Here is a 27,914-nt window from a genome sequence, read left to right on the forward strand (position 1 = left end):
TAATTAAACATATATATACACGATTAAACACAAATTATTGTTCAAATGATGGGTTCCATTTATGCTCTGTCGGCGGTGGAGCATCTTTAATCACATAGAAGTATAAAATAGTAAACGTTATATATCTGTTGCTCCTGTTCCCGGTTTGGACGAAATTTTGTGCTGAAATAAATGATAATGTATCGACATTCAATAAAGACAATGAATAGAATTTATATCAAAACAAAACAAAAAAACCAACAAAAAATATATAATCAAACAAACAAAACAACATTTTAATCATTTATGTATTTAGCTCTCGGTTAACTAAGGGTGCGCCACTTCACTATAAAGGTACCGATATCTCATAGCTCACGCCATTACGTAATGCGATAAAACACTGATAAAAAATTGTTTATGTGTTGAATTGTCACGTACACACTCGATCCTTATTTCGTTATTGCATTTATGAAAAATCATTCATATCAATTTTTTTCTTGTTTTCTTCATTCATTTAATGATATTGAATATAAACAATCAATTTTAACTGATTTTCGGCCTCTTAGCCATCCTCATGGAAAGATAATCCGGTTAAGCAAAATTCATGTTTGACTTCTTGATTTGATGCCATAGCAACAATATGGACGATTGTTTAATAATATTATTCATTTTTTCGGTGTTTATGATGAAGTGGAGATGCTTGCATTGTATTCTTTTCATTCACTTATATTGACCACCTTCATCAAGTTGAAATTATGTCTATCAATACTGTTAGGGTTTTTATTAGTTAAATGTCCTGTTAACAGCTAGTCTCATGTAAGGACGTATAAGGTTTATTGGTAGAGGAAAGCCGGAGTACCCGGAGAAAAAACACCGACCAGCGGTCAGTACCTGGCGACTGCCCCACATGGGATTCGAACTCAGAATGGAGGGTTTGTGGTAATATGTCGAAACATCTTAACCACTCGGTCACCGCGGCCACATCTATCAATGCTAAATTAAAAGAACACATTAATTAATTTAGATTAACGTGTTTAACAGCAGCCAAAGTTATAACAACATGACATATTGCGTATTTCATGTGTTACATACATATTGAGTGTGCTTTATGAGACGGTTCCTAATTCTTGTTGTGCCTTGTTGTAAAATGAAACTAATTCTTATGCATATATTTAAAGTTCACTGAAATATAATGCCAAAGCCACCGAATAGCACGCACTACCCTGTCATATCCTACAGACAACGGACAGGACACATATCCCATTCCTTCCATCCGTTTTATGTTGAACCTTTACTAGGAGCAGAGAGTACCACCTTTATAGATTATGGTGTGTCTCGGCTAGGGGACAGAACCAAGAGCTTACCTCACAGGGGCAAATAAAAAGAAAGTCATTTGACAAAAGAAAAACATTTTGATAGTAAGGTAAAAAATAACAAATCCAATTGATCATTGCACTTATGATTGAAATTAATAAGTAAGAGTCATCGATAAAAATACCATTTTTTTTTCTTTTCTTTCGGCTAGTAGGACGCAAGAAGTGTGTACCTACTGGCCCTATTGTGCGGTCGTAAATGTGATTGAATTTGGAATCTAGAAAATACATTGGTGTGATTTTTTGTCCTAACGTCAGCCATTTGGGTCACCATCTTCCATGACCTAGATCCCAGCTAAGGTCATGTATTTACACCAAGTACAAATATGTCAATACAAGTATAAATGGGCCAGATATGATCACGGGATATTATCATGTGAATAAATGTTAACTATCTTTTATATCAACATTGCACAATACAACATAGTTTTTATCACACTTATTCAATTTATTCACTTATATCCGGAGATTCACGTGTTGAACTGGATCGAAACATTTATCTAAATGTTTACATGGCGATAGCCGACACAGGAAGAAAGATTAGAAAGCAAGGACGACGGACATACAGGTATATAAAACAAAGCAACATTATCAATTCCTACCATTCAACATGAGGAATTTCATTAGTGTCATTTTGCTCTGTGTAGCGGTAACGCTTGCTACAACATTCGAACAGGAAGTAGTTCCAAAATGTCCACCGGAAGTAGCAGTCTGTGAATTTGACTGGACGATCGACTACTTGGAAACAATGGTTGTTTACGAAGAAGGTGGAAATGGTAACCCAGTAGTCAACAGGAATGGAACACTTTACAAGAGAACCGGATGTGACGACTACGTACCTTTAACAGAACAAGGTGAAAAATGCTCAAAAACAGATCTTTTCATATACGAAAAATTCATTGTTTAAAGATGCTCCACCGCTGACAAATGCTATTTTCCACTATCAAAAACAGCAGCAGACGATTTAGTATTTTTCTTCAGTTACAAAAGCTACAAACTTTAAACCTTTACCACCAATGAAAAATGTAAGCGTCTAATTTTACTTCAAATTAAAAATATAACAAATAATTAATTGCATCCCGAAATATTTCCGTGGCTCTATATCCTATATGGAATGAAGTACAATTAGCGCATGCACCAAACGCAAAATAAATTGTTTTATATTATTTTTTGTGTTAATTAGACAAAAATATATACGATTAAACACCAATTTTTGTTCCAATGATGAATGTCATTTATTCTCTGTCGGCGGTGGAGCATCTTTAAGCCCTTAGCCAATGAGTCGAGATAACCCTATTCGAAGTGTATACTAGATGATTAATCCAGCCAATTTTCCAAATATCAAAAATATAAGCATAACTTGGACGAAATTTTATCAGAATATACTATCGATTTTTTTTATTCAATATACGCATTTGCATAAAAGCCAGTCAAAATCTGTCATTGGGAATTGGATTGGTTTTTGTCATGAAAATAAACTTGATCATATTAAATGCACGTTGAAGTTGAATATTTATTATAACATAACGCTGAATATGGTATGAATTATTAGGGTTCGTAGCAATTCCATAAATAAAAAAAACTTTGTCCTAAAAAGCTATGTTATTGGAAAATTTGGATCTAATGAAGTGAATGCGGAAATGTGACAATTTGAACACGTTTTATTTTGACCAAAATTATAATTAATTTGAAGATATTAGTTTGTTTACCTATTTGTTTACCAACATTTGTTTACCAACGAAATTTCAAATTAAGGTCTCACCATCATGAAAGTAAATTTCATTGCCATATTTGCTTGCTGTATTAACGTAAAATAATCGAACATCGCAATCAGCCTGTTTTCAAAACATTTCGTCTTTAATTTGTTTTTTATTCAGTTGTACAGACGCAATTAAAATGCTCCAACGCTGACAAATGGTATTTTTTCACTATCAAAAACAGAAGTAGACGATTTAGTATTTTTCTTCAGTTACAAAAGTTACTTACTTTACACTATTACCACCTTTGAAAAGTTTGAGCTTCTAATCTTACTTCAAGTTGAAAATATCAAAAATAATTAATTGCATCCCGAAAAAAATCAATGACACTATATCCCATATGGAATGAAGTACTGATTACGCATGCACCAAATGCAAAACAAATTATTTTATATTATTTTTGCGTTAACTAGACATATATATACACGATTAAACACCAATTATTGTTCAAATGATGAATACCCTTTATACTCTGTCGGCGGTGGAGCATCTTTAAAATATTAATTATATGATATTGTACTATAGGATATTTAAAATTATTCTGCATTTTTGAACGGGAAAACAGCAAATATTTAATATATAAAAAACAAAGTTCACTTTTATAAATAACAATATTTATGTCGTTGTCTAAAGATTTGTTTAATTAGGTTTCCGCGCAAAATTGGTTCAATACAAAAACACTGAAGTTCAACTTCAAATTATTTATACGAACTTTTTCCTGAATATATACTGTTAAACACTTTATTTTTTCCGAGATACTCATTTTGACGCAAGTTTGCGAATCACCTTGAACGCTGTTTCGCAAACAATTGTATAAAACAGTGATATAAATGCATGATCGTCAAAATATATTTTGAAAAGTTTTACAATATATTAATTCGGCCTTTGTTCGAATTAACAATGAAAAGACGTGTGATTACATGTAAAACAATGTGAAGTAATAATATCTAAATAATTATATGCAGTACTGTTATAGCCAAATTAAGAAATATGTGTCCACTAAAAACTGTATTTTCTCGTTGAAGTGGAAGTCGGGAATTTTTTACATGCGAAAAGAAGCAAACAAAATAGCATAATTCCAGTTCACGATAGAGAGATATATGAAAGTTGACGATAAAGAAATCGAACTACATAAATTTAAGTTATCTATTTTTCAGAAATGAACAATACCCTCATGGCTGACGGGAATTACAAGATCGTGTATGCCATAAATAATCAAGTACCTGGTCCATCGATAGTGGTGTATGAGGGCCAACAGGTAATTTATTTATAACCATAACTAACGGTTTCGGATAAACTATAGAACATAAGTTTTATTTATAAGTTGGTCTGATTCCCCTTTTCACTGTATTTTTTTTTCCTTGTGCTCTAAGAATGGAACTGTGTGTTTTAGAAAGTCAGATCCAGGAGAAAATCAAACCGTCTTACCTATGGTATTTAATTTTAAGCAACCAATGCATGTATGCACATATACCTCTCGACTCAGAGTTGGGGGTTGTGGTGGAATGACACATACTTGTCACTGCTGAACCATACAGAATATCGGATTTTTAATTGTTTGGTCATACAAATCCTTATCTTTCGCAGTATGACAAATGTTTAAGACCGCTGGTACATGGAGTGTCGAACTATTTTAGTAAGAGAACAGGTCACATTTCATCTGCATTTTTAAAGGAATTCCTTGAAATTCAGGAATGAAACTGGTGTCGATAACATTCTTTTTGCAGTACGTAAGGGACATCGGTTATTTCTCCCATTCTTTATATGGATATCCCGTGGTGACTGCTATGCAGAAGATAACTCTATTTTACACAGGACCTTTCACTATGGGAGAAAATAATCAAACATGGGTCTGTCAACTGGACAGGGATATCTCAATCATTTTTTCCCTTCAGTTTGAGATGTCTCTCTCCAGTTGACAGACACATGTATCAAACATGGGTCTGTCAACTGGACAGGGATATTTCAAGCATTTTTTTCCTTCAGTTTGAGATGTCCCTCTCCAGTTGACAGACACATGTAAGATTCTATAAATCTTTACCACCTTTGATGTTGACCTTTGAAATTGATCTTTGACATGATGATCTTTGATGTTGAAGGTGGTTGTGAAGATACAGAACAATCTTCTCTACGAAGGCATCACTATTCATTGGCATGGCATGGTCCAGTGGCTGACCCCGTGGATGGACGGCGTAGGGACCGTGTCACATTGTCCTATAAACCCTGGAGAGAGATTTACGTACAGGTAACATAAAACAGTTTTTACTAGTACACCAAAGTGAGGGTGAAACAGTTCTTTCAAATGTTATACTAGAGTATACAATGTTAGGAAAGTTATAAAACAATATGGGGACATGTAACATTCTTACTAACGAAAAGATGATGGCAAATATGTTTGTAATTAAAGACAAACAAAAACAACAATAAAAGACAAAAGATGACAAAAAGAAAAAAGTTAAATAAAAAAAAGTTACCGAAGACATTGCGTAGTCTTACTGAAAAAATCCCTGTAAACAGGATAGAACACTTTTATAGTTGAGGGAAACATGAGAACTTGACATTTTAATGTCCAATGAACTAACCAACTATGTATTTACACATTTTGATGGATTACTAACCGGCAGTTCGTAAATTTTCATTTCTGATACATATACAAGAAGTTAACTCAATGGATCCCATTTAAATTTACTGTTGAATGTATATATTACTATACCTTCATTTACTTTGAACAAAGGTGTATTTCTAATATTTGACATTTTATTCATTTAATGATTGGCTAAAGTTACTTACAAAATTCTTTATTTTACAGAATTTAATATTGTATATGATGCGGGTACAGAACAATTTCATCATGCTTGAATTACAGTGTAAATTTCATCTTAAAGCTAGTTTTGATACGTCAACCAATCATCCTTTTGATTAATATTTGCGGTCATCAGCTTTTTTTCATGAGAGAAGACGGATTAAATATTTACAACTTGTGTCTAATCCTATTTGTATATAATGTGCAAATGAAATATGTTTGAATCAAAACTATCCAACGAGGGTAGAGAATGAAAGGTTCTCTATTCTATAAATACTTACCGTCTATTGTTCGCGGATTAATTTCGCGATTTTTCGGGATACTCTTATAGCGCGATGATTAAATGAGGAACAGAGAGTAATGTTTCGCATATACCCTGATCAGTAAAAGTTGATCACCGTTTTTCTTTTTTTAAACTGCTAATATTATACCAGCATAAATAACAAGTTACAGTAAAACACGGTTATAACTTATATCTGGAGAGCAACAACTTTTTATCGTTATTTTTCGTTATATATCGCATCGAGACCTTGGCGATGGAATGAATAACACTACGTTATAACTATGAATGTGTTTTACTTTATACTTATATTTATGATGTAACACCCATGTTGACTCTTTTGTACTCTCCTTCTTGTACTTTAACAATAATCTTTGCACAGTAATGACCGCCGTAATGTCCCTAGTTTCTGGCCTTGAGTGATAACTGGGTATATATGTCTGTACGGGGAGCACGTACGCGTCTATCCCGTAACCTTGACCCTATGGTGCTATCTACCACTGTACCATCTACATACATTGCATTGTACTATATTGGTGTGATAAATTATAGTTTGATAAGTTGAAAGATACTATTATAGTATGTATTTTGAACAATACAATTTTTGACTACATTTTAATGGTGATATATAAGTAAAGGGTGTAACAAAAAACCACGCTTCATACCTAACGTATTAAAACGTAGCTACATTGTATAAACATTAATTAAAAAAGACGTCAATCGATGTCGCATATTCGTCCTGATTTACAATTTATTAAAGAACGATTTTTCTCCATATTCCTCAAGAATTCAGAAATATTCAAAACGATGCAAAGTATTGCAAAGACAGGCATGAAATTGTACTTATCATCATATGAGTTAAATTGTATGAATTTCTGAAGGCAAAACAAAAATTAGATATTGAAACGGAAAGGGAAAAAACACTCTTAAGCTGCTGCATTTATCATCGAGATACCCACCACGGTTGCCAGCCATTAATAATGGCCAAGGGCATGGATGGTCATCTGACAACCTTGGTAACGGTTGAATAGGAAAAAAATTAAATGTCTGTTTCAAAAATGGTGTACAACTGTAAATTTGGATTAATACAGCAGTGGATTAAGGATCGATCACTACTGTTGCTGTTTTCTGTTTTTTGCTTTTTTTTTCATTTTTTTTGGCGGGCGGGAGGCCGTTGAATGGGGGTGATCAATAAATAAGATCTAGATCTTCGCCTTTTTGCCTTTATTTCAACATGTCCTTAAGATATATCTCAAATAAGACAGCTGTTCTAATTCCCAATATACTTAAAATATTGTGTTCAGTCGGTTAATAAATGCCAATTGTACCACGTACTAGAGTTTACATTACACTAATTATCTATGATACAGGTGGATGGCTGACCCTAGCGGGACCCATTGGTACCATTCTCATCTGGGAGTCGAACGCACCGATGGACTAGCAGGCGCGCTAATTGTCCTTCCGCGCCCAAAACCACAGGTTAGTTCACAGGGTCATCTCACGATGGGCGGATCTTAATATGTAAATGAATATAGGTTCATTTGCATAACATAATCAATCCGGAACAGTTTGATCATAACCTATCCACTAAAAGGCTGGTAGCATTTGCTTTCCTTATTTTTTCTTCAATTGTGAAGTTTCATTTCGTTGTCTGTTTGTTTTATATGTATATTGATAGATTGGTAGTTCTTAATATTGCAAAAACATCTGCCTGATAACTAAAAATAGTCAAACTCTATTTGTTTCAAATTTAGAAGAAAAAAAATCTCTATATTTTATTGATTTTTATATATCGGGGCTTTACAGAAGCATACGATTCTCATTCTGATACATGTATATCTCTTTGCTCCTTACATGTACTCCGTCATGAAAGAGTGATGCGAAGGGAAGTAACTCTGATAGATCAGAGTGATGATTCTCCGATATCACCTTTAGAATACAAAGTCATCTTTGAATTGTCTTAATGATTGAATTTTAAACCAAACTATTTTTGCGATGACTTAATTTCTCTTTTTTTTTCTCCAAACAATCTATGGGATCAAATATTGTGCGCCTTCCCTGTACGTAAAATGGATTAAAAAGGATTTATCTACCTCCCAATTGGAGAGTTCGGGCTCGTTTCAATATTTTTCATAATTTCATATTTTTTGGAATTAAGAGCCACTATTTTTTGCGGTAACTTCGATTGAAACTATTTGGTAGTGAATAAGTTTCGTGATTTCTATTTATCACGAAACACGCAAAACTTAAATTTACGTGAAGATAAGTTGTAAAGTATCTGATCTATTTATAGGACGACTCATTGGAGGAATACATATTTGATAAGGACTATATTGTGTTTCTACATGACTGGTTTCCGTACCAATCCATTGAGATCAACAGGGAGTTGGACTGGGGCCTTACAAGGTAATAATGATATTTATTTAAGTTTTATTATTTCTCAAACACAACCTTGTTTCATGTTATAACCATTTATAATAAAAATGTAATTCATGAAGAATTTAAATTTAAATAAGAAACAATTCAAACAATTAAGAAACGTGAAATTGACTCTTAACTTATGTTGGTCACTGTGTTATTGAATCATATTGGGATACGATTCAAAATGTTCTCTTCATTTTAAGTGCTTCAAATCATTACTTTTATTATAAACTATTGAATTCAAATAAAACTCGCAAATATTGAAAAAAGAACCTTTGTGTCATAATGTGTACAATTCTTTGGGTTTTTATTTTTTTACAATTCCTTATCTGTTGCGCAATACTTTTGAGCAATCTTTGATGTCTTTTTTACAATACTTTTTTTTTTACTTGCTTATGATTTATTATCCTTTAAAATTTTTACGATAAGTTTTGTCTTTTTGTACAAGTTTTTCTACAATCCTTTGTCGTTTTGTACAATTATGTAAATTTTCGTTTCCAGTTACTCCTATGGGTTAAATGAATCTCAGTGTTATACCGCAACATCTAGCACTGATGGAGGCGGTGTGGGACTCATACCTTTTGAATCAGGACTCATCAATGGGAAAGGTAACCTCACATCTACCAGCGACCATAAAGACTCGCATTTCTACGAATAGGGTTGGATGTTGGATGACAGAAATATTTCTAGATTACAATTTATGGGGAATTTTTATTTTCGCGAATTATCATCTATATACGTCGTATTTATTGATTGAAATCCCTATTAAATTTTTCAATCCGCGATTCTTAATCTTCATGAACCTGTTTTGTAATTAAAATCAACAGCGAAATTTAATAACCGCTAAAGAAAGTAGGTTTACATTATGTCTAGAAAGTGTTTACGTGGTTAAAGAGGAGGGTATATCGTCACATTTCGAGCAGAAAAGGAAATCAATTATCTTAGGTGAATATAGGAAAATAAGAATTCAACAAGAAGTAACAATTCAAAAATGTGAAGCTTTTAATTCAACTGTACTTCGATACTCATATCAACTTTAAAAAATATTTCAATGCTCATGGTTACATAAACGTTTTAATATCTATTCTATCCACTTGCCCTGATATAGGACACACTTTCCACAATTCGGACACAGCCGACGTCGAGGCCTTACCTCTTGAATGGTTCGAGGTGAAGAGGAACTCTTACTACCGCTTCAGACTAATCAACGCCGGCATGCTGTTTGCCTTTAGGTTCTCTATTGATCAGGTAGGCTCATTTACATTTTTCTCTTTTTGTTGAATAATTTATTGATATGTTATAGGGTTTATGGAGATTTTAAGAATGAGGATCTTCTATCGTAGATTATTTAAATATAGGGATACGTCATTAACAAACGTATCAGTAAGCTCAATATATAAGCATATAACGTTTTCAGTGTTGAAAGTTGATCAGCCCTGTCCCACTCCATCCTCGAGACTCCAGGAGGTACTATCAATGATGTTATATCTACCCCAGCACTATCTGATGGTAAAACTGGAGGCAGATCATGAGAAAATACCCAATCACAGGTCTGCAATGACTTCCTTTGAAGATTACAGAGAGAGCGTCGTCCAAATTCAAAGCAACACAGCCAATCCCAGTGTACCGTTATGAATTCCTGTGATGTACCAGTATCTTCTGCTGCCTCCAGTTTTACTTTGCAATAGTCCAGGGGTGGATGTAATGTCAGTGATAGTAACCCCTGGAGTGTCGAGGATGGTCCCGTCTATTCTTATTAGCATCAAAAGGAAATAAACTCTACACGTGCTTGCATTATTTTATACATATATTATCTAATGTTCTTGATTGGTTTTCAAAAAGTAACAATGACACGATTACATATTCCTTCCACAAGGACACATTGGTAGCATTTATTGTTGGTAGATTAACTGTACTTAATTATATGTATTCAACCCCTTCTTTAGCACGATATCCAGGTTATCGCGGTGGACGGAAATGACGTCATCACCACGGCGGCAGAATCAATCATTGTGAACACCGGGGAAAGAGTCGACATCGTTGTTTACGCAGGCGCTCACCAACAGAATTACTGGATTCGTGGAGAAACATTGGAGACAACATCTAACGGTGAGGTAAAGTATACGTTTTTAAAGGAAACATTTACTTCTGAAATCGCTTACCGTCCCATTCCACTTTGGTGTATTTTGTGGTTCTTACTGATAAATAAATAAGCCTTGTTATGGTCAATATCAACTTTGAAATACTTCGATGATTTGCAGTGATCGGTATACCATCACATCCTGATTATGCTGATATCGAATCCTCAAATAAAAAAAGTCAATTAGTTTGTTTCTTTGTATTCAATTTATTATCCTGACTGGCGACCTGTTCTTGCCAAGAGTATTCCAATACGGGTGTACTGGAGCTTTTTGGATAAAACACGAAAATTGTGCTGAAATGTTTCGTTCTGACAGAAGCCACAAGGCAGATTTCGAAAAAGAAGTTCGACAATTCGTGTGTGTACATACTACAGGCAAAAACACTTGTAATACTTAGCGAAAACTGGTAGCCAGCCAGCAGAGTTCAGAAAACAATGTATTGATCTTGGTCTTGAGTAATATTGAATATTTTCTTAATAATATCGATCGAAACAACGCTACTCCATTATAAACTAACATATTCATATCAGACATGTGAAATAACTGCTAGATAAGTGACATACTTTTATGAGGTATCATTGTTTTAGCAAGTAGTCCCTGGTAAGGCTGTGGCTGTCCTCCACTACGCGGACGGCGACCAGAATCTACCAACAACTGAGAGAGTTCCATGTACTCAAGAGGATCCATGTAGAGTCATCAACTGTCCATTTGGGTACGTGTTGCCGACTGTCCATTGGAGAAGGTCCATTCACTATACATTTTACGATTGTCCTTTATCTGTAATAGAATCTTTTAAGCATTGCAACACATGCTGTTTCATCGGAAAACCATACATGGCACTTCTGTCGATCGGCTTTAGTTGAAACTAAAATTACCATACTAGCATTTCAACTTTGACATGTTTCTATTTTAGTGTATAAACTAATTGTAAAACCAAAAATGTAATTTTAGACAATATCCGGAAAGTTACAACCGCCAGTGTATGCCTATATCAGAGCTGAAATCTACGACAGAACAAATAGAGACTTACCCCGTACCACCGTCAGGGTCTAGTGAGGAATTCGATGAAATATTCGTCAATTTTCATTTTTCGTGTAAGTAGAATCATTTATGCTAAATTTTACATTTGGTCTTGACACAATTATTTTTTCTGAGCAATAAACATGTTGTAGCGAAATATCTGTTTAGCAGTGACAACATTTTAATTTCTTTTAACTAGTTTCGTTCCATCCAAAGATAAAGCTGACATGACACAATATGAAACACACATGCAATGCAGTGGAACCTTAACCTTCTTTAGTGCTTATTCCTGACTTACTTCTTCATTTTCTTGAGAATGATCTTTTTTCTGTAAACAGCTGGAGCAGATGTTCCGTTTACTGCGTCTGTCAACGGACATAAATACATTCCTTTCTCGGCGCCACCACAGGTAATGTTTGTTTGATTAATTAACGTCCTATTAACAGCCATGGTCATGTAAGGACGGCCTCCCATGTATGCGGTGTAATGTAATGAGACCGAACTGAAAATTTAAAGCACAATTAAATTTTAGCGACAAAGCGATATTCAACAAATAAGCGCGTTTTATAAATTCGCACAATCACCATCATCTTAAATGATCTACATAAACACAATAATTAGCACGATCGTATTTTTAGGAAGAATTCCTTAAAAATTGAAAAAAAAAGTTTTCAAATTTTAATTTACCAATGTAAATGATACATCATCGACTATCGGTGAAATGGAAGACACATCTTTTTTCTAGTGCATTTTTCTTCGGTTTTTTTTTTTACTATTTTATTTAAATACGATAATACATTCAATTGTAGATTTTCCCTCCTGGAAACGACACGCATGCGTCCTGCGATGACATGGACTGTAGCGATAACTGCCATTGTTCCTACAAGATCAAATTAGACCTCGGCAAAACTATACAGATCGTCTTCCTCAATCAGGGTTAGTCTTCTTTATGTTTGTAACCGTTTCCAATCAATGTTACTTTTCATAAGCATTTAAGTCGTCTTCCACAAACTGTTCAGTTCTTCCTCAATCAAGCTAGGTGTTAGTTTTCCTTAACTCTATATCCGTCTTTCTCAATCAAAGTTAGTCTTCTATCGATCTTCTTTGATAATGGTTCACCATATGAAACGCTGCAATCCTCGGCCGTTGTTTTGTTGTTGCTTCAAAAAGGTGGACAGATATAGAGATGAGTTCACTTGATTCAAACATTTCAGATGATGCATTCTTCGGGATGGCACATCCTGTTCACATGCACGGACATCACTTCCACGTGTTAAAAACAGTTTATCCCACCTACGACCCCGTCACTGGGGCGATTAAGGAAGATAATCAGGACATCAAGTGTAACACCCAAAGTTGTAACAGTCCGCACTGGAGAAATAGTTCCTGGGAACAAGGAAATGTACCGGGGCTGAATCTCGTGGACCCGCCAATGAAAGATACGATTATAGTGCCAAGAAAGGGTTACGTCGTAGCACGTATCCGGTCGGATAATCCGGGTAAGTAGCACCCATCTAGTCCGATAACCCAGGTACAAGATTTAGGGATAACCCATATCGATGTCTTGTCAGCTTCATTCTTAGCAACTAAACGTACTAGATCCATGCGTTAGCTTCATGTTGATAGTGATATGTCAATAGTCATAAAACCAAGCTTTCATGTTCACATAGCTCTGCGACTCCATGTATGTTTTTCCATCATTTATGTCCATACATCGATCTACTTTTAAGGGTACTGGTTCATGCACTGCCACATTGAAATGCATCAGATCGCTGGAATGGCGGTCCTATTCCAAGAAGGCGAGGACTCTGATATGACTCCTACTCCAAAAACATTCCCCACGTGTGGAGACTTCGAATTCACTGAAGAGGAGTTTGCAACGTTAACTTCTAGAAAAAGTATGGCATGAGATATATCTTACTGTGCTCACTCTATGGAAAGCATTTTGGGCATTTGCCAATGGTAGACACTAATTACTAATATAAAAAAAATCATGTTAGCATTTTTTGCTAAGCTATTTTATTACTGAAGGAAAAAAATATATTTGTAATTTCATTTTTTAGTTCATTCTTAATACCAGAGCTATCAAATCCATATGATTCAAGATGGAATTCAAGCGACTAAACATTTGTCCTTCCAAGTGTTACACTGAAAATTAATGGCCTGGTTATGAGAAATAAGGAGAAGTATGAAAATAGCATGTTCTTTATTATTTTCTTAGTTTACTTTTAGCAATTAAAGGCATTGCAAATTTTGCCGTATGCGCTATTGTAGATATCACTCATATTTTCAGTAATTCTTAAAGGACAAAAAAGTGACTTTGTCTGACAATAGGTGTCAATCTGCTAAAAACATTTCTTTTTTGCTGAGGGAATAGAAAAGTTTTAGCAATTTTTGCTAAGGTGTTTTCTGAACTAAAGTTACCAGTGTCTTATATAATATTGTTATTGGAGTCGGTCATTCCATTTGTCTTTACCTCATTAGATATAAAGATAAGAACACAACACAACAATTGTTTTTGCAACTAGGCTAATGTACAGGTGTTCTGAAATTGATGAAAATTTTAAGCTATTGAACAGAAATCATTTTGCGGGGAATTAATTTCGCAAATCTTTTTGTAACCTTTCAAAGCGTCATTTACTGACAAGAGTTTCAAACGTAAAACCGTGCTTTCTGAAGAGTTTAACAAAGTATTGAATTTCGCGAATTTTGGATGAATTCGCGAATTTTAGATAAATCAAAACCCCGCGAATATTATCAATTATACAATAATGTAATATTGAACCTCGCCAAAAATAATCTTATATTCGATTTCAGGGTCTCATCCAAAGCAGAATAAGCCTAATTTGACAAAAGATAAAGAAAACGGTCATCATCGTCATCATCATTCGTGGTTCCATCATGCGCACTGGAGGAAGTATCTACATCAGAAGAGAGTATACGTCATCATTATTTGTGTACTCTTTGCCATCAACGTAGCTTCCTTCGTTGTTATAGGAGTTCTCCGACGCAAACTGTCTCCACAAAAGAACAATATGTCTGAACAAAAGAGCAGTCTGTCTCATAAACAAGCGGAAATAAACAAGGCGTTTGTTTTCGATTCTATGAAACAACACAACAAAAGTTAATGTTTATTTTAATGAAATAAGGAAATAAACATTGTATGCTATGAGAAGTGAACAAAACATTGAAAATTTTACTCTTAGAAAGGATAACGTTAGACATTCGAACTTCCTTATTTCAAATGAAATGTATATATGACATATCTTTGGGACATGGAAAATAATCTAGATAGTATTAATGAAATTTTTTCTTCTAAATTAATGTCAGAAATCTATATATTTCTATATAATCTAATTGATTATATATTTGGCGATGATTAAGAAAGACTAACGCGACGAGTCACTTTTTTTCTTCTGACCCGAGCCAAAAATACAGCTTATATTTTAAGAAACTGGTCATGTATACTTTTCATCCTGCAACATTTATTGAATAAAGCTGGACAACGTCAGAGGAAGATGTTGTTAAATCCAAAAAATGTTTCGCTGTGGATGTACACTTTTTTTCTTTGATTTTTCCTGATCTCATCTTTTGAAGGATTTCAACCAAAGGTGTATAATGTACTTATAGAGAATTGTCTATACTTTCAGCTCATAATATTTACATAATTTCCCTTTATGTACTTTTTGAGAAAGTCATATTTTATTACCAAGCAAAACTTTTTTCACAGCTGTTTTCCGTTAGGTCCGAATACTACAACGCCAATGCCTGTTGCAGAATAAAATATATATTTGCGATTAATCTTATCAATTCTATATATGTTCATATTTATCATGATACTTATAGACCAAACAATAATATGATGGCCGCTTTTGACGCCAGGAAAATGATTCTATATGCTTTTCTTCCGATTCAGATATTTACTATTGTTTAATGCAAATAGACAAATAAATACCGAAAGCATGAGTTTTGTTTTGTATTTACTTTGTTTCTTTGTTGTTGTTGTTCTTTTGTTTTATTATTATTATTTAAGTTGATGTTTGTCTTATTAGGGCTTTTCACCAATGGGTGAAAAAAACCACCTTTTGTTTTTGTTCACTTTTTCATTATTCTTTATCACAGAGGATCTCGAGATATGGCAATGAACGTGTCACCATATTATAGGACATGAGTTGAAGGTGTGACAGCAGCAGTTTTATGTTGGTCAAAATCCAATATGGCCGCTATAACCTGAATTCTGGTACTGTTAATATCTCGTTTACGGCATGACGAACTTCTTTCTGTTTTGGATACATCTGATTAAAATACGGCTCCTTAATATCCACTCCGTTCAATAGAGGATCTGACAACATCCCATATGGGGTCATGTTCGGTTGACCTTTTTACCACATGTACTTCAGATCAAATGCATTCTCTACAATTGATAACTGCTATTTCGTCCCAATATACACATACATTTGACTTGTTGTGCTCTTTTGGCGAGATGACTATGAACACGAAAATAATTCGGACAGTTTTTTCAAACTATTTCGTCCTCAGTTATAATTATGGCAGCAGCAATTTGATTGGTCATATTTCAAAGATCACCAGACCGTGACCCCTAATGGGCTGTTGTCAGATCCTCTTTCAAACATAGTGATAATAAAAGATCTGTATCTTCATCAAATTATTTTTTGATAAGTCATGAAGAATCAAATTTGGAGGAAATAACTTGTGTAACACTTTTCGGTAAAATATCAACTTTCAGTTGGAAAATAAGGGTCAAAGTTCAAAAGTGCATTTTTTTGAAAAAAATCATTTAAATAATTTTCATCTCAAGTACTAGAAACCCAGAGACCTAATATTAGGTTTGTTGCATGCGGATATAAATGGCTACCTAGTTTGTTAATGTGAATTACCTTGACCTTCATTCGAAGTACCAAAGGTTCTAAAATCTTCAAATGACTTCTTGTGAAAATCTAGAAAGCCAAGAGGCCTAAAACTAGGCCTGTTGCAAGGTGACATAAATGCCTACATAGTTTGTTAATATGATTGACCTTAACCTATATTCAAGGTCATAGAGGTCAAACATCGTAGTCATCAAATTACTTCTTTTAAAGTTCTAGAAGGCCTATGGACCAAACATTAGGCATGTTGCATGCTGACATAAATGATTGTCAAGTTTGTTAATACGATTGACCTTGTGCTATATTCAAGGTCATAGGGGTCAAAAATCCTAAAAAATTTAAAGGCTAAAAATGGTCTAGGGCACTCTGATTGGTCCATTATTATATAATCTATAACTAATTCTCAGATCCCTGTGTTTCTAGTTTGTATTGTCACAATAATCGTTTGTCTAATTCATTTTACGCAAGAAACAAGTGCTTAATTTGCAATATTATTCTCGAGCGAATCTTTAACATACCCCTTTCCATCATGTTTTCTACTACCTTTTATCGATATAATATCAGTAATATTGACTTTGTCTGGCACGGCATCCTCAATACTCCTGGGTTTCGATCACTTACATGTATAACTATGCATATCTAGACCTCAATAGTTGTTGCACTTTTGTTTTAAGTATGGTCGGTATATATATCTATATTTGTAAACGTTTTAATAACATCTTTAATTGACAATTGCAAGCCAATGGCTAACTAATACGCTTACCCTCATTTGAGACCATGGCAACCAAATGACATTTATACGATAGTCGCTTTGAAGTTATGCGTCACTCACAGTAATTCAAAAGATATTTCTGATGGCCTGGGATGGTCAGATTTTTTTCTCCTTCCGGTGGTGGAAATTACGACAGTGATAGTAACCCCTGGAATATTGAGAATGAAGATGGATAGAAATCCAGGCAGGATGAATCCATTATTGGGGGGACTGGAGGGGAATAAAAACAACAAAAAGGCAAGTAATGTTTATTAGTAAACTTAACCATGTAACTTTATTTCATAACATTATTTACAAGTTTCTTAAGGAGCAACTGTTTACGATTTTCATTACAATCCTTTTACTTTTAATCTTTACATAAATCAGCTTTCATCCAACCCTGACAAACCCCTAAACCCCGAATACGAGCTATACATGTTTTGGCTTTTCGAATTTTTGGCTTAAAATTAATCTAAATAATAGTACATTATGATTATAGCAATCATATATCAATGACAAATTTCTGATTAAGAAACTTAACATAATCATATGTAAGTTTATGACTTAATTATATATGCTTACAGTTAAATCTTTGCAAATATATCCTAGCTAAAATCTCCTGGAATGGTTATCTAGTACAAAACTAAAAACAAAATACAAATATAGTACAAAATATAATTCTAACTAACACAAAACTTCAATATTGTAAGTTTAACTGAACATGTATGGAATAATAAAACAACTTAAAATCAACATGTACAACATCCACATCAAAATGGTTTACCTCAAAGATTTATTCAGCATGTTTCCCATTCAATTGTTCATTCACTATCAGTTTCTATTCAAGTACATACATGTACATCAAACTTTAATTTACCTAGGTACCTAATTTACCAGTAAGTGTTGAAATAATAATGAAAAAAACCCTGAAAACTAAACTATGTAAAGTATCTAATTAAACAATTAATACAAAATTTACATCGTACAATTTGAATATGAATGTTACATTACTCATGTGTGGTCAAGTCTACTACCGTATTTCTTCTTTAAAAAATTCAAAGTACGTACGCAACCGGTCTTGAATACCATATGGCATATGCAAGGCAAAAATTAGTTAGAGAGACCTACAACTTTTTCCTCAAGTCTGTCATAATGTTATATCAGGATATCTTATAATTATAGAAAGGACCTTAATGTTATAATATTGTAATACTCCTTAGTTACCAACTAGTCACTACAGTTTATTCCTTCCATTTATTTACGTGTACTTACATACCAACATAGGGTTATACCTTTCTGTTCAGTTTCCTATCAGTCATTATTGAGTTACATTCCTTCTCAGTTACCTACCAGTCATAGGGTTACACTTCTCAGTTACCTACCACCTACCAGTCATAGGGTTACACTCCTCAGTTACCTACCATCTATCAGTCACAGGGTTGCACTTCTCAGTTACCAACCACCTAAGTCATAGGGTTGCACTTCTCAGTTACCTACCACCTACCAGTCCCAGGTTGCACTCCTCATTTACCTACCACCTACAAGTCACAGGGTTGCACTCACTCCTCAGTTAATTACCACCTACCAGTCATAGCGTTGCTCTTCTCAGTAACCTATCACCTACCAGTCTTAGGGTTGCACTCCCCATTTACCTACCACCAACCAGTCACAGGATTGCACTCCTCAGTTACCTACCACCTGCCAGTCACAGGGTTTGCTCCTCAGTAACCTACCAGCTACCAGTCCCAGGGTTGCACTCCTCAGTTACCTATCACCTATTTGTCATAGGGTTGCACTCCTCAGTTACCAACCACCTATCAGTCTTAGGGTTTCACTCCTCATTTATCAACCACCTACCAGTCAAAGGGTTTCACTCCTCATTTACCTACCAGTCAAAGGGTTGCACTCCTCATTTACCTACCAGTCACAGGATTGCACTCCTCAGTTACCTATCAGTCATTATAGGGTTACACTTGTCTCAGTTACCTACCAGCCATAGGGTTACACTCCTTCTCAGTTACCTACCAGTCATAGGGTTGGACTCCTCAGTTATCAACCTGTCATTAGAGATTTACATTCGTTCTCAGTTGTCAGCCAGCCATAGAGTTACCATTGTCAGTGACCCATGGTTGATTGCACTACACTACGTTACATTTATCACCTGTGGGACAGCTCAATCTCAGAGCATCAATTCAATGATGTCACTCAGTAAATAGAAACCGATCAAAATAACTCTTTTAAAATGAGAACTTTTTAGGTTTGGAGGGAGACTATTTATGGATATTCATGTTGTTTTGTATACAGCTTCTGTGAAGAGTATGTTACCTCTAATCTCATTGGCTAAAACATCAGCAGGAAAATCTGTTGGGGCCAATCAAATGGCAATTGATGAAAGCGGTGCTCTGGGATCATACTGTACCACGGGAAATAAGTGTAGCGTAGTGTACGTAGTGCAATCAACCTTGGGTCAGTGACTATGTAGGGTTACATTCCTTCTCAGTTACCTAGCTATCAGCCATAGGGTTACATTCCTTTTCAGTTACCTACCTGTCATATAGGGTTAAGCTCCTTCTCAGTTACCTATCTGTCATTATAGAGTTACAATCGTTCTCAGTTACCTACCAGCTATAGGGTTACACTTGTTCTCAGTTACCTACAAGTCATGATGGATTTACATTCCTTCTCAATTAATTACCTACCAATCATAGGGTTACACTCCTCAAGTCCCTAAACACTATATATGCAACCAAGGGCTGGACATCACAAATTAATGCAAAAATTCAACCTTAATGTAGAACTAGTGAGATAAACTAAGTCCATGGAATACTATAATATAACTACACATTTTTTGCTACTCATATTTTTGTGTAAAAATAACAAAACCATGAATATCTAATAATAAAACATTGTCTCTCATCCTTAGTGTGTGGATTTTAATTTCGGTGAGCTTTTTGATGAAGGGCAAAGATTAAAATGAAAGTCACAATCACCAAAGAAAATCACTGACAAAGTACATTAATTTTCATGTGAAAATTAAGGAATTCAAAATTAAACAAGACAGAGACAATATAGAGTGGTTGTGCTGATTGATATGGCTGGAAGAAAGGACATACAATATACATCTATGCCTAGCTATGAATCATAATCATATGTGCTGCATTTCTCAAATAATGAAAAGCCTTTACTGTCACACAAGGAGTAAAACATGACTTACCAGTATTTATTAAGATTTGCTTACATCCTCATGTAGTACACCAAATGTAATACATGATTTACCAGTATTTATTAAGATTTGCTTACATCCTCATGTAGTACACCAAATGTAATAAGACTAAAGGGCAGTAACTCTAGCTTACTTACTTATCTCATCAACAAATTCATCCAGTACTTTAAGACTTCAGACTGATAGAGCTTTAAAGAAATTGCTGATAAACCAACTTGGAATGGATCTTGAAAAAGCATTTTTTCAAAAACTTTTTCTTCAATATAACAGAGTATCATTTTTTCAAAAACTTTTCCTTCAATGATACAGAGTATATTTTTGTCTATAATAACAACTATTATGTATATATATGCACAGGTATGTACAACTAGTGTCAATTGCAGATCTACCTAGAGCATAAGGTTTTCTTTTAATCAGATCAAAGGTTAAAATGACAGCCAAGTGATCAGTGACCTACATTTGCAAGCTTTACTTGTAAGTTTGGTACAGCACTGCAATGGGACATCTTTAGTTATGTATACCCTTACCAACAAAATGACTTGTATATGACGTTCCAATCCAAAAATAGTGTATATGTGGGATATCTATAGCAAAAAAAAAGTCCCATTAATATTTCATTTAAATGTAGGTCAAAGGTTGATGTCAATGACCTAATTTTGGTACATGATATTGTGTGAAACCAAGGTATTCTGTGACCATAAACAATAAATCATTATCAATTATATAATTAGCTAGTTTTATATACTTTTACATCGTTTGAGATAGAGTAGGATTGTTTTAAAGTCAACATACAGGTCACAGTATAACCTATTTTAGCTCATTGCTTCTTACTTGTAAAGTAAATCAAAGAAACTTAATATGAAGTTTCAGCCAGGAACAGTTTTAGACAAGTGTTTTGATGAAATATATGTGTGTAAGGATATAGCGTCAACATTTTGACTTCTTAAAGATCTAGATGTTGATTAGGGTGGCAGTATTTGTAATATTTCATCTTAAACACATGAGCAATTAATGAAACACCAATACACACAGATCTTTACAGACAGTAGTCAAAATCTCTAGGTAAAATCTTTTTTTGTGATAAGTACAACGACTGGGGCCAGTTTCATGAACATTCTTGAATTTTAAGGAATTTCTTAAAACTTAACTTAACTTTTTTCCTTTAACTTCTGTTATCCAATTTTAATATAAGGAATTCCTTATAGTTGAGAAATGTTCATGAAACCAGCCCTGAGTCTTTAATACTGAAGGGAGACAACATAGCATAGTCTATCGTCTTTTGGAAGCCTTGTTACCACTCAATCTTGTGTGAATTTGTGTTCTATATCCTGAATGCCTGGATTGACCAGACGGGAATGTCTTTGGCACAGTTTATGAATCCTTGCGTTGTCCGTTATATGTTACGTTTACTGCCCATGGATTCTGTAAACTCCTTCATGTGTGTGGCTTTACAGTTGGGACAACACTCCAGATCCATCAGGTGAATCTCGTTAGGGTGTAATGCACAGGTGCGTCGTACTCGACCTTTAAAGGTCATTCCACAGGACCGACACAAGACTGTCTTCATTTCTCTATTACAAATACAAACTCAACATAGCAAGGCTCCTCCTTCTGGAAAACAATCAAAACTACCATTTTTAAAAATGTGCATGAGCTACATGTATATATAAAGGACTTCATTAAAGTTTTGAGTATCACAAAGTAAGAATCTCTAGGTAAAATCTTTTTTTGTGATAAAGTACAACGACTGGGCCAGTTTCATGAACATTCTTGAATTTTAAGGAATTTCTTAAAACTTAACTTAACTTTTTTCCTTTAACTTCTGTTATCCAATTTTAATATAAGGAATTCCTTATAGTTGAGAAATGTTCATGAAACCAGCCCCTGAGTCTTTAATACTGAAGGGAGACAAACATAGCATAGTCTATCGTCTTTTGGGAAGCCTTGTTACCACTCAATCTTGTGTGAATTTGTGTTCTATATCCTGAATTGCCTGGATTTGACCAGACGGGGAATGTCTTTGGCACAGTTTATGAATCCTTGCGTTGTCCGTTATATGTTACGTTTACTGCCCATGGATTCTGTAAACCTCCTTCATGTGTGTGGCTTTACAGTTGGGACAACACTCCAGATCCATCAGGTGAATCTCGTTAGGGTGTAATGCACAGGTGCGTCGTACTCGACCTTTAAAGGTCATTCCACAGGACCGACACAAGACTGTCTTCATTTCTCTATTACAAATACACTCAACATAGCAAGGCTCCTCCTTCTGGAAAACAATCAAAACTACCATTTTTAAAAATGTGCATGAGCTACATGTATATATAAAGGACTTCATTAAAGTTTTGAGTATCACAAAGTTACAGACACATGAAGCCCACATTAAAACCTTAAACCAAAAGTAACAGACAGCCAACTATGAACTTAATGCCTGTATGACATCATTTTTTTTTAGTTTGCTTTCTACATTTCAGCTAAAACCAAGCCACTACCCTGTGGCCAAAACTGTCCATTGAATTCCTTCAGGCTTCATGGATATATTTTATACTGTATTTCACAGCAACTAAGATCCCCCCACCTATTTTTCAGTTGGATGGATTTGCGGGCAATGGGCAGGCAAGAGAAATCATCCCCACATGTAAAGAATTCGCAAGTTCATGTTTACATTGGGTACAAAGATGATGTTGGAGGGCGTCACATGTTGTTAAAACATTGTTAAATCCATGGGATGAGGGTGTTTATACAACTTCAACTCCTTCTCCAGGAATGGGAGGGCGGTTAAGCTTAGAGGGGGAGGGCGCTAATTACAGCGAATACGGTAATGATACTGATGACTAATTAGAAATCTAGTCATTATCTATTGTGATCATAAATAAAATACTAGGCCTATAAAAGATCGTGAATGTTGCGGCTACTTTTATAACAACTTTTTGAAATTGAAATATTGGAACCTCAAATTAATTCCTATTTTAGGCCCTTATAAGGCCCTACGATTAAATATAATATCTAAAATTATTAGGAAATAAACTCCAGATTTCTACTGCAATGTACGCCTCTAAAACTTTAATGCTTCTCGCTTTAGGGTATTAGATAGATCTATGAGTTGTCGTCAACTTCTCGATATTCTCTTTGTAATAATGTGAGCAACACATGCATGCGCAAAACGAGATTAACGGAAAACATTATCATTTTGATAAAATAATAACATTATAGAAAGGCCTATCAACTTACCACAGCACAGGCGAACCAGGCCCAGGTTTTGAGAGAGGCGAGCGGATGAACGACCATCGAGTTTTTTCAGCGCCATTCCACGAGCGAGTGTCCTGGTTGGGGTGCTCTGTGAACATTTCGTCATTTTCATGAACTTTTCTCTCGTGTGCATGGAGAAGTGGTGAAGCATGCAGTGCCGACATCACGCCTTTTGTATTATTGTATTGCTTAAACGTCACGAAACAATTTATCCTTTTTTACCTTGTCCGTTCGTAAAGATCAAGATGGCTTCGTTGTTGTCGCAGTGTCCAAAATGACCACATGCAGTTGATGCTGTGTGTTTACACCACGTGACCAAAGTTCGAACGCAGCGTGACATTTCGCGGGAAAATCTATCGCCAGCGCACGACGGGGAGGCCAGCGCACATATGACAGAGATATATAAATTAACATGATTTTTATATCTTGTTAAAAATTAAAACTTTTATATTCTTTTTAATAAATTTTTGCCATACAGTATAAAAAAAGATACATGTCAAGATTAAGTTTTTTTATCAACTGGCAACAAAAATTTTTAATTGCCTTATATCAGAAACATATGTATATGTAATATAGACCAATGTATTTAAAATTAAAACACAATTAAATTTCAATTTTATTTTATTAAACTAACGCACCAATTTTATTTCAATCCCTTTTGACAAGGATTTGCAATTAAGTGGTACATTATTTTATTCGATACTTTGATTTTTCTTTTTCTGCATCACCCTTTTAGTGATTACCAGAAACTAGAACGAATATGCGTACCCGGCCTACTATACAAATTGTAGGTACAAATGGTCCCTATGTGTCCTAGTGGTGGTGCAGTGCCTCTTCCGAAAAATCACTCGGGTATTTCAATTTTTCAATACTTTTTTTTGTAGGTTTTCAATTATTTTTTTTGCGTATCACAAGCATTTACATAATATTTTGTCCAAAAACAAACATAACTACGTAACCTACCGCTGTCACAAGACGTCAAATTCATAATTTGTAGACTTGCAGCGTATAAATTCTCTTCAGAAAAGACCCTTCATTTGTTATTATGTAAAAAAATAATGTCTCTCGCTGAGAATTGGATATTTTTATACGGTTCAGTTTATTGCCTGGTAGGTAAGCGATAATAAAAACAAAGTACGATAAAATGCAAACAAACATTTTATAATGGTTTGCAACATCATTACTTTGCTCCAATAGCAGTAATAGGCACCAATTGTAGCTCTAAAAGACGGACATTATTATCTGTCTAAAAGTCTTTTTGAGCTACAATATTGCAGCTAACCAGAAACATATATACATAATTTTACCTGTTTTTTTCGAAAATCATGCATTCAAAACCGGAAGTGCGTTTTGTTTTATAATTAATAAATAAGTCAAAATATTATTTTTTCTATTCCAAAAATCGTACTCAAACTATCTGAAAATCACTTGAACATTTACAACATATCAAAGTTATTCTTTTGTATTCAACTATTTAAGAGGTTTTATCTAATAAAAACCCTAAGCACATACACAGGTAACATCTGCCGATCGTTATATTGGAGGAGTTGCCAATCTCTAATGAATATATTACGGGGGGGGGGGGGGGGGGGGCAGATTTTTTTTTTTTTTTGTTATTTGTTTTAATGTGTATATATGCTATATATAATTGTATACATGGTATGAAGCTTAGTGGAGAGATGTGAGAACGGCTGGTGTTAGAACGAATAATCATACCCTGCCTGCACTCCACTCCATCCGGTTCCCGGCAGGCCATCTGTCAAAAAATCTTCCTTCCGTCGTTCAGAGCTACGTCATCGCAGCTAGGCTGGTGTCAGCTGATCTCGAAATGAATCTATGGTAGGAGTACTAGTGTCAAACAATGGAAGCAGGAAGGGCTTTCCATTGGATTATAGTGTGCGGAAAGAAAGACTATTTGAGAGTGTCAGTAGAAGTAGACATTTGCCTAAAATTTTGATTGTTTTGCTTTGTGTTGTGTTGCTGATGATAGGGACGAGAGTTTTAATAGTAGGAACTGCTAAGTGACAGTAAATGAAATTTGATGTTATATTGTGTCGCAGTGGATGTTCTAGTCAGATTGTGATTTGAGAGTTACCCTACATACTGTATATATTTTTGCTGGTAATAACCCAGATTCTAAAAGATATGGCCATTTTGACTGGAATTAGGACACGAGGTTGGTCAAAAACGATATCTATATATTTTCCTAGAAAGGTAATGGCCGGATATCAATTAGGGCGGGAGGTTTTGCCTCAGGTTCTGCTATCTCGTGCTGTGATGCAATTCCAACTGTGTATCGTCAACTGGTTAGTAAGATTGTAAATCAGGTACACGACCCAACCCGTTACGCTTTGATGATTAGGGTTTCTTAGCTCATAGGTTGTCTTCCAAACTAGTGGTAATTAGCCAGGCAACGCACCTGAATTAATTAAGTATTTTGTCTAGTTGAATGTTGGACGATTTACCATTGGAAATCGTCGAGGCTACATGTTAAAGAACAGTGTTTGATGAATGAATAAAAAAAAAATGAATGAATGAATTAATGAATGCAATGAATCAATCAATCAATCAATCAATCAATCAATCAATCAATCAATCAATCAATCAATCAATCAATCAAATTAATCAATCAAATCAATTATATAAATAAACAACTTATCATGCAGTTCGTGATTATTGAAGTCAAGTCCAACAAAATCCCATCAACTCATTCAACAGAAAATATGTGTCTGCTATTTCCAGTAGGTAATAAACAAAGTCTAGGTAATTTCGTCAGTACAATATCAGAATGGGGCAGATTATGAACACCTTGTGAAAAAAAAAAAAAAAAAATCTAAGACTTACGGGGCGTCACCCTGACGAACACCACCGAAGACTAATAATTATAATCCAATCAGATCGGTTAGTTTATTCTTACTTTAATTATCAATTTAAACAAATTATTCCTATAAAAATGCACGAACAATCGTACATGTATACATGACATAAATGTGAAACAAAATATTTTTTTTAAAATAAAAACATTTTTGTCCCTTAAAATATTTAATATGTAACAAATAATACCATTTTAATAGCATTTTAATGATGCAGTTGTTCTTAAAAATGGGGAAGGGGGGGTAATGAGTAATGAAATTTAATAATGTTACACTTGTAGCGATAAAAATCTCGATCAGATTTGGCCTCATTAATTGAATTTCATGTGCATATTTTTTAGAATATATCAATGGTATAAAAAACCTTCAAAACCGCATAATTTTACATATTTTTTAATATTTCGTAACTTTGTCGCCAATGCCACTACAGTCTTATGATATAACGCAGGAACATTGATGATTAATTTGCAACCAACGGTCAATTCATATTTTATTGTAGATACAATGCATAAAAACGTATATTTATATTGACTGTTTGGAAATTCGTCCCATGTCCTTGTGGTAAACTCTTAGTCCTAATTTTATGACTGGATTTTGACCTCATACTCTCCGGGGGTTGTTTAGTGCCAAGTTTATGTGGACGCGTATGTATTGACGACATATGTCTGTGGGGTTCAAGATGTCCTCCCCACCCACGCAAAACGTGTCCAAAAATGACCACATACAGTAATCTGACGTAAAACACATTCCGACGGACGAACAAACAAACAAACAAACAAACACCTTTCGTGTGAGAAAGATGATCGCAAGCGGATCGTCTATGCTAAGTGGAACAGTTACTCATCACCTGTCGGCGCTGACCATCCATCACTTATCAGGATGTGTCCAGTCCTATACTAGCACTGGACGTATTTTAATTGGTTTAGTTAAACAGTGACGTTATAGGCCCCACAGGAACCTGCCCGTGGGTGTTATTTAGCCTTATAAATACATCCGAGCTGTATATTCATCAATATATCACAAACTTATCGGATAAAGCTTAGTATAACTATTCGGAACAGAACTGGAATTATTCTATATCTGATTCCGGTACGTATACTTATTTATTATTAAATGTAAATATGGCTTCTGAACTCACATTTCGAATCTAATTTGAAA

General features: G+C 34.6%; 2 protein-coding genes across 2 annotated transcripts; one reads left to right on the plus strand and one right to left on the minus strand.

Moving 5' to 3' along the window:
- Positions 1-1,787: 1,787 nt before the first annotated feature.
- LOC138328537 (uncharacterized) lies at positions 1,788-15,740 on the plus strand. Its single transcript, XM_069275387.1, has 15 exons — positions 1,788-2,206; positions 4,267-4,367; positions 5,209-5,354; positions 7,563-7,671; positions 8,486-8,598; positions 9,115-9,221; positions 9,722-9,861; positions 10,560-10,727; positions 11,342-11,466; positions 11,706-11,848; positions 12,113-12,183; positions 12,584-12,710; positions 12,989-13,273; positions 13,505-13,672; positions 14,592-15,740. The coding sequence occupies exons 1-15, from the start codon at positions 1,963-1,965 to the stop codon at positions 14,900-14,902; spliced, it is 2,358 nt and encodes a 785-aa protein (XP_069131488.1). The 5' UTR covers positions 1,788-1,962; the 3' UTR covers positions 14,903-15,740.
- Positions 15,741-20,009: 4,269 nt separating this feature from the next.
- On the minus strand, positions 20,010-23,922 carry LOC138327248 (uncharacterized). The gene is made up of 3 exons (XM_069273225.1): positions 23,866-23,922; positions 22,819-22,903; positions 20,010-22,158 (listed from the first exon to the last, which is right to left on the minus strand). Exons 1-3 carry the CDS (start codon positions 23,920-23,922, stop codon positions 22,028-22,030), a joined length of 273 nt encoding a protein of 90 aa, XP_069129326.1. The 3' UTR covers positions 20,010-22,027.
- Positions 23,923-27,914: the final 3,992 nt, after the last annotated feature.

The sequence above is a fragment of the Argopecten irradians genome, chromosome 7, assembly GCF_041381155.1.
Source record: "Argopecten irradians isolate NY chromosome 7, Ai_NY, whole genome shotgun sequence".
NCBI lineage: Eukaryota > Metazoa > Mollusca > Bivalvia > Pectinida > Pectinidae > Argopecten > Argopecten irradians.

What these genes read in the sequence shown, in the direction of transcription:
- LOC138327248 (XM_069273225.1), bottom strand. Translation starts at nt 23,922, where the DNA reads ATGGTCGTTCATCCGCTCGCCTCTCTCAAAACCTGGGCCTGGTTCGCC. An exon ending in CCTGGTTCGCCTGTGCTGTG is followed by an intron (nt 22,904 to 23,865) that starts GTAAGTTGATAG and finishes ATTGTTTTCCAG; the next exon opens with AAGGAGGAGCCTTGCTATGT. An exon ending in CTGTGGAATGACCTTTAAAG is followed by an intron (nt 22,159 to 22,818) that starts GTCGAGTACGAC and finishes TGACCTTTAAAG; the next exon opens with GTCGAGTACGACGCACCTGT.
- LOC138328537 (XM_069275387.1), top strand. Translation starts at nt 1,963, where the DNA reads ATGAGGAATTTCATTAGTGTCATTTTGCTCTGTGTAGCGGTAACGCTT. An exon ending in AGACAACATCTAACGGTGAG is followed by an intron (nt 10,728 to 11,341) that starts GTAAAGTATACG and finishes TCATTGTTTTAG; the next exon opens with CAAGTAGTCCCTGGTAAGGC. An exon ending in TATCCGGTCGGATAATCCGG is followed by an intron (nt 13,274 to 13,504) that starts GTAAGTAGCACC and finishes TCTACTTTTAAG; the next exon opens with GGTACTGGTTCATGCACTGC.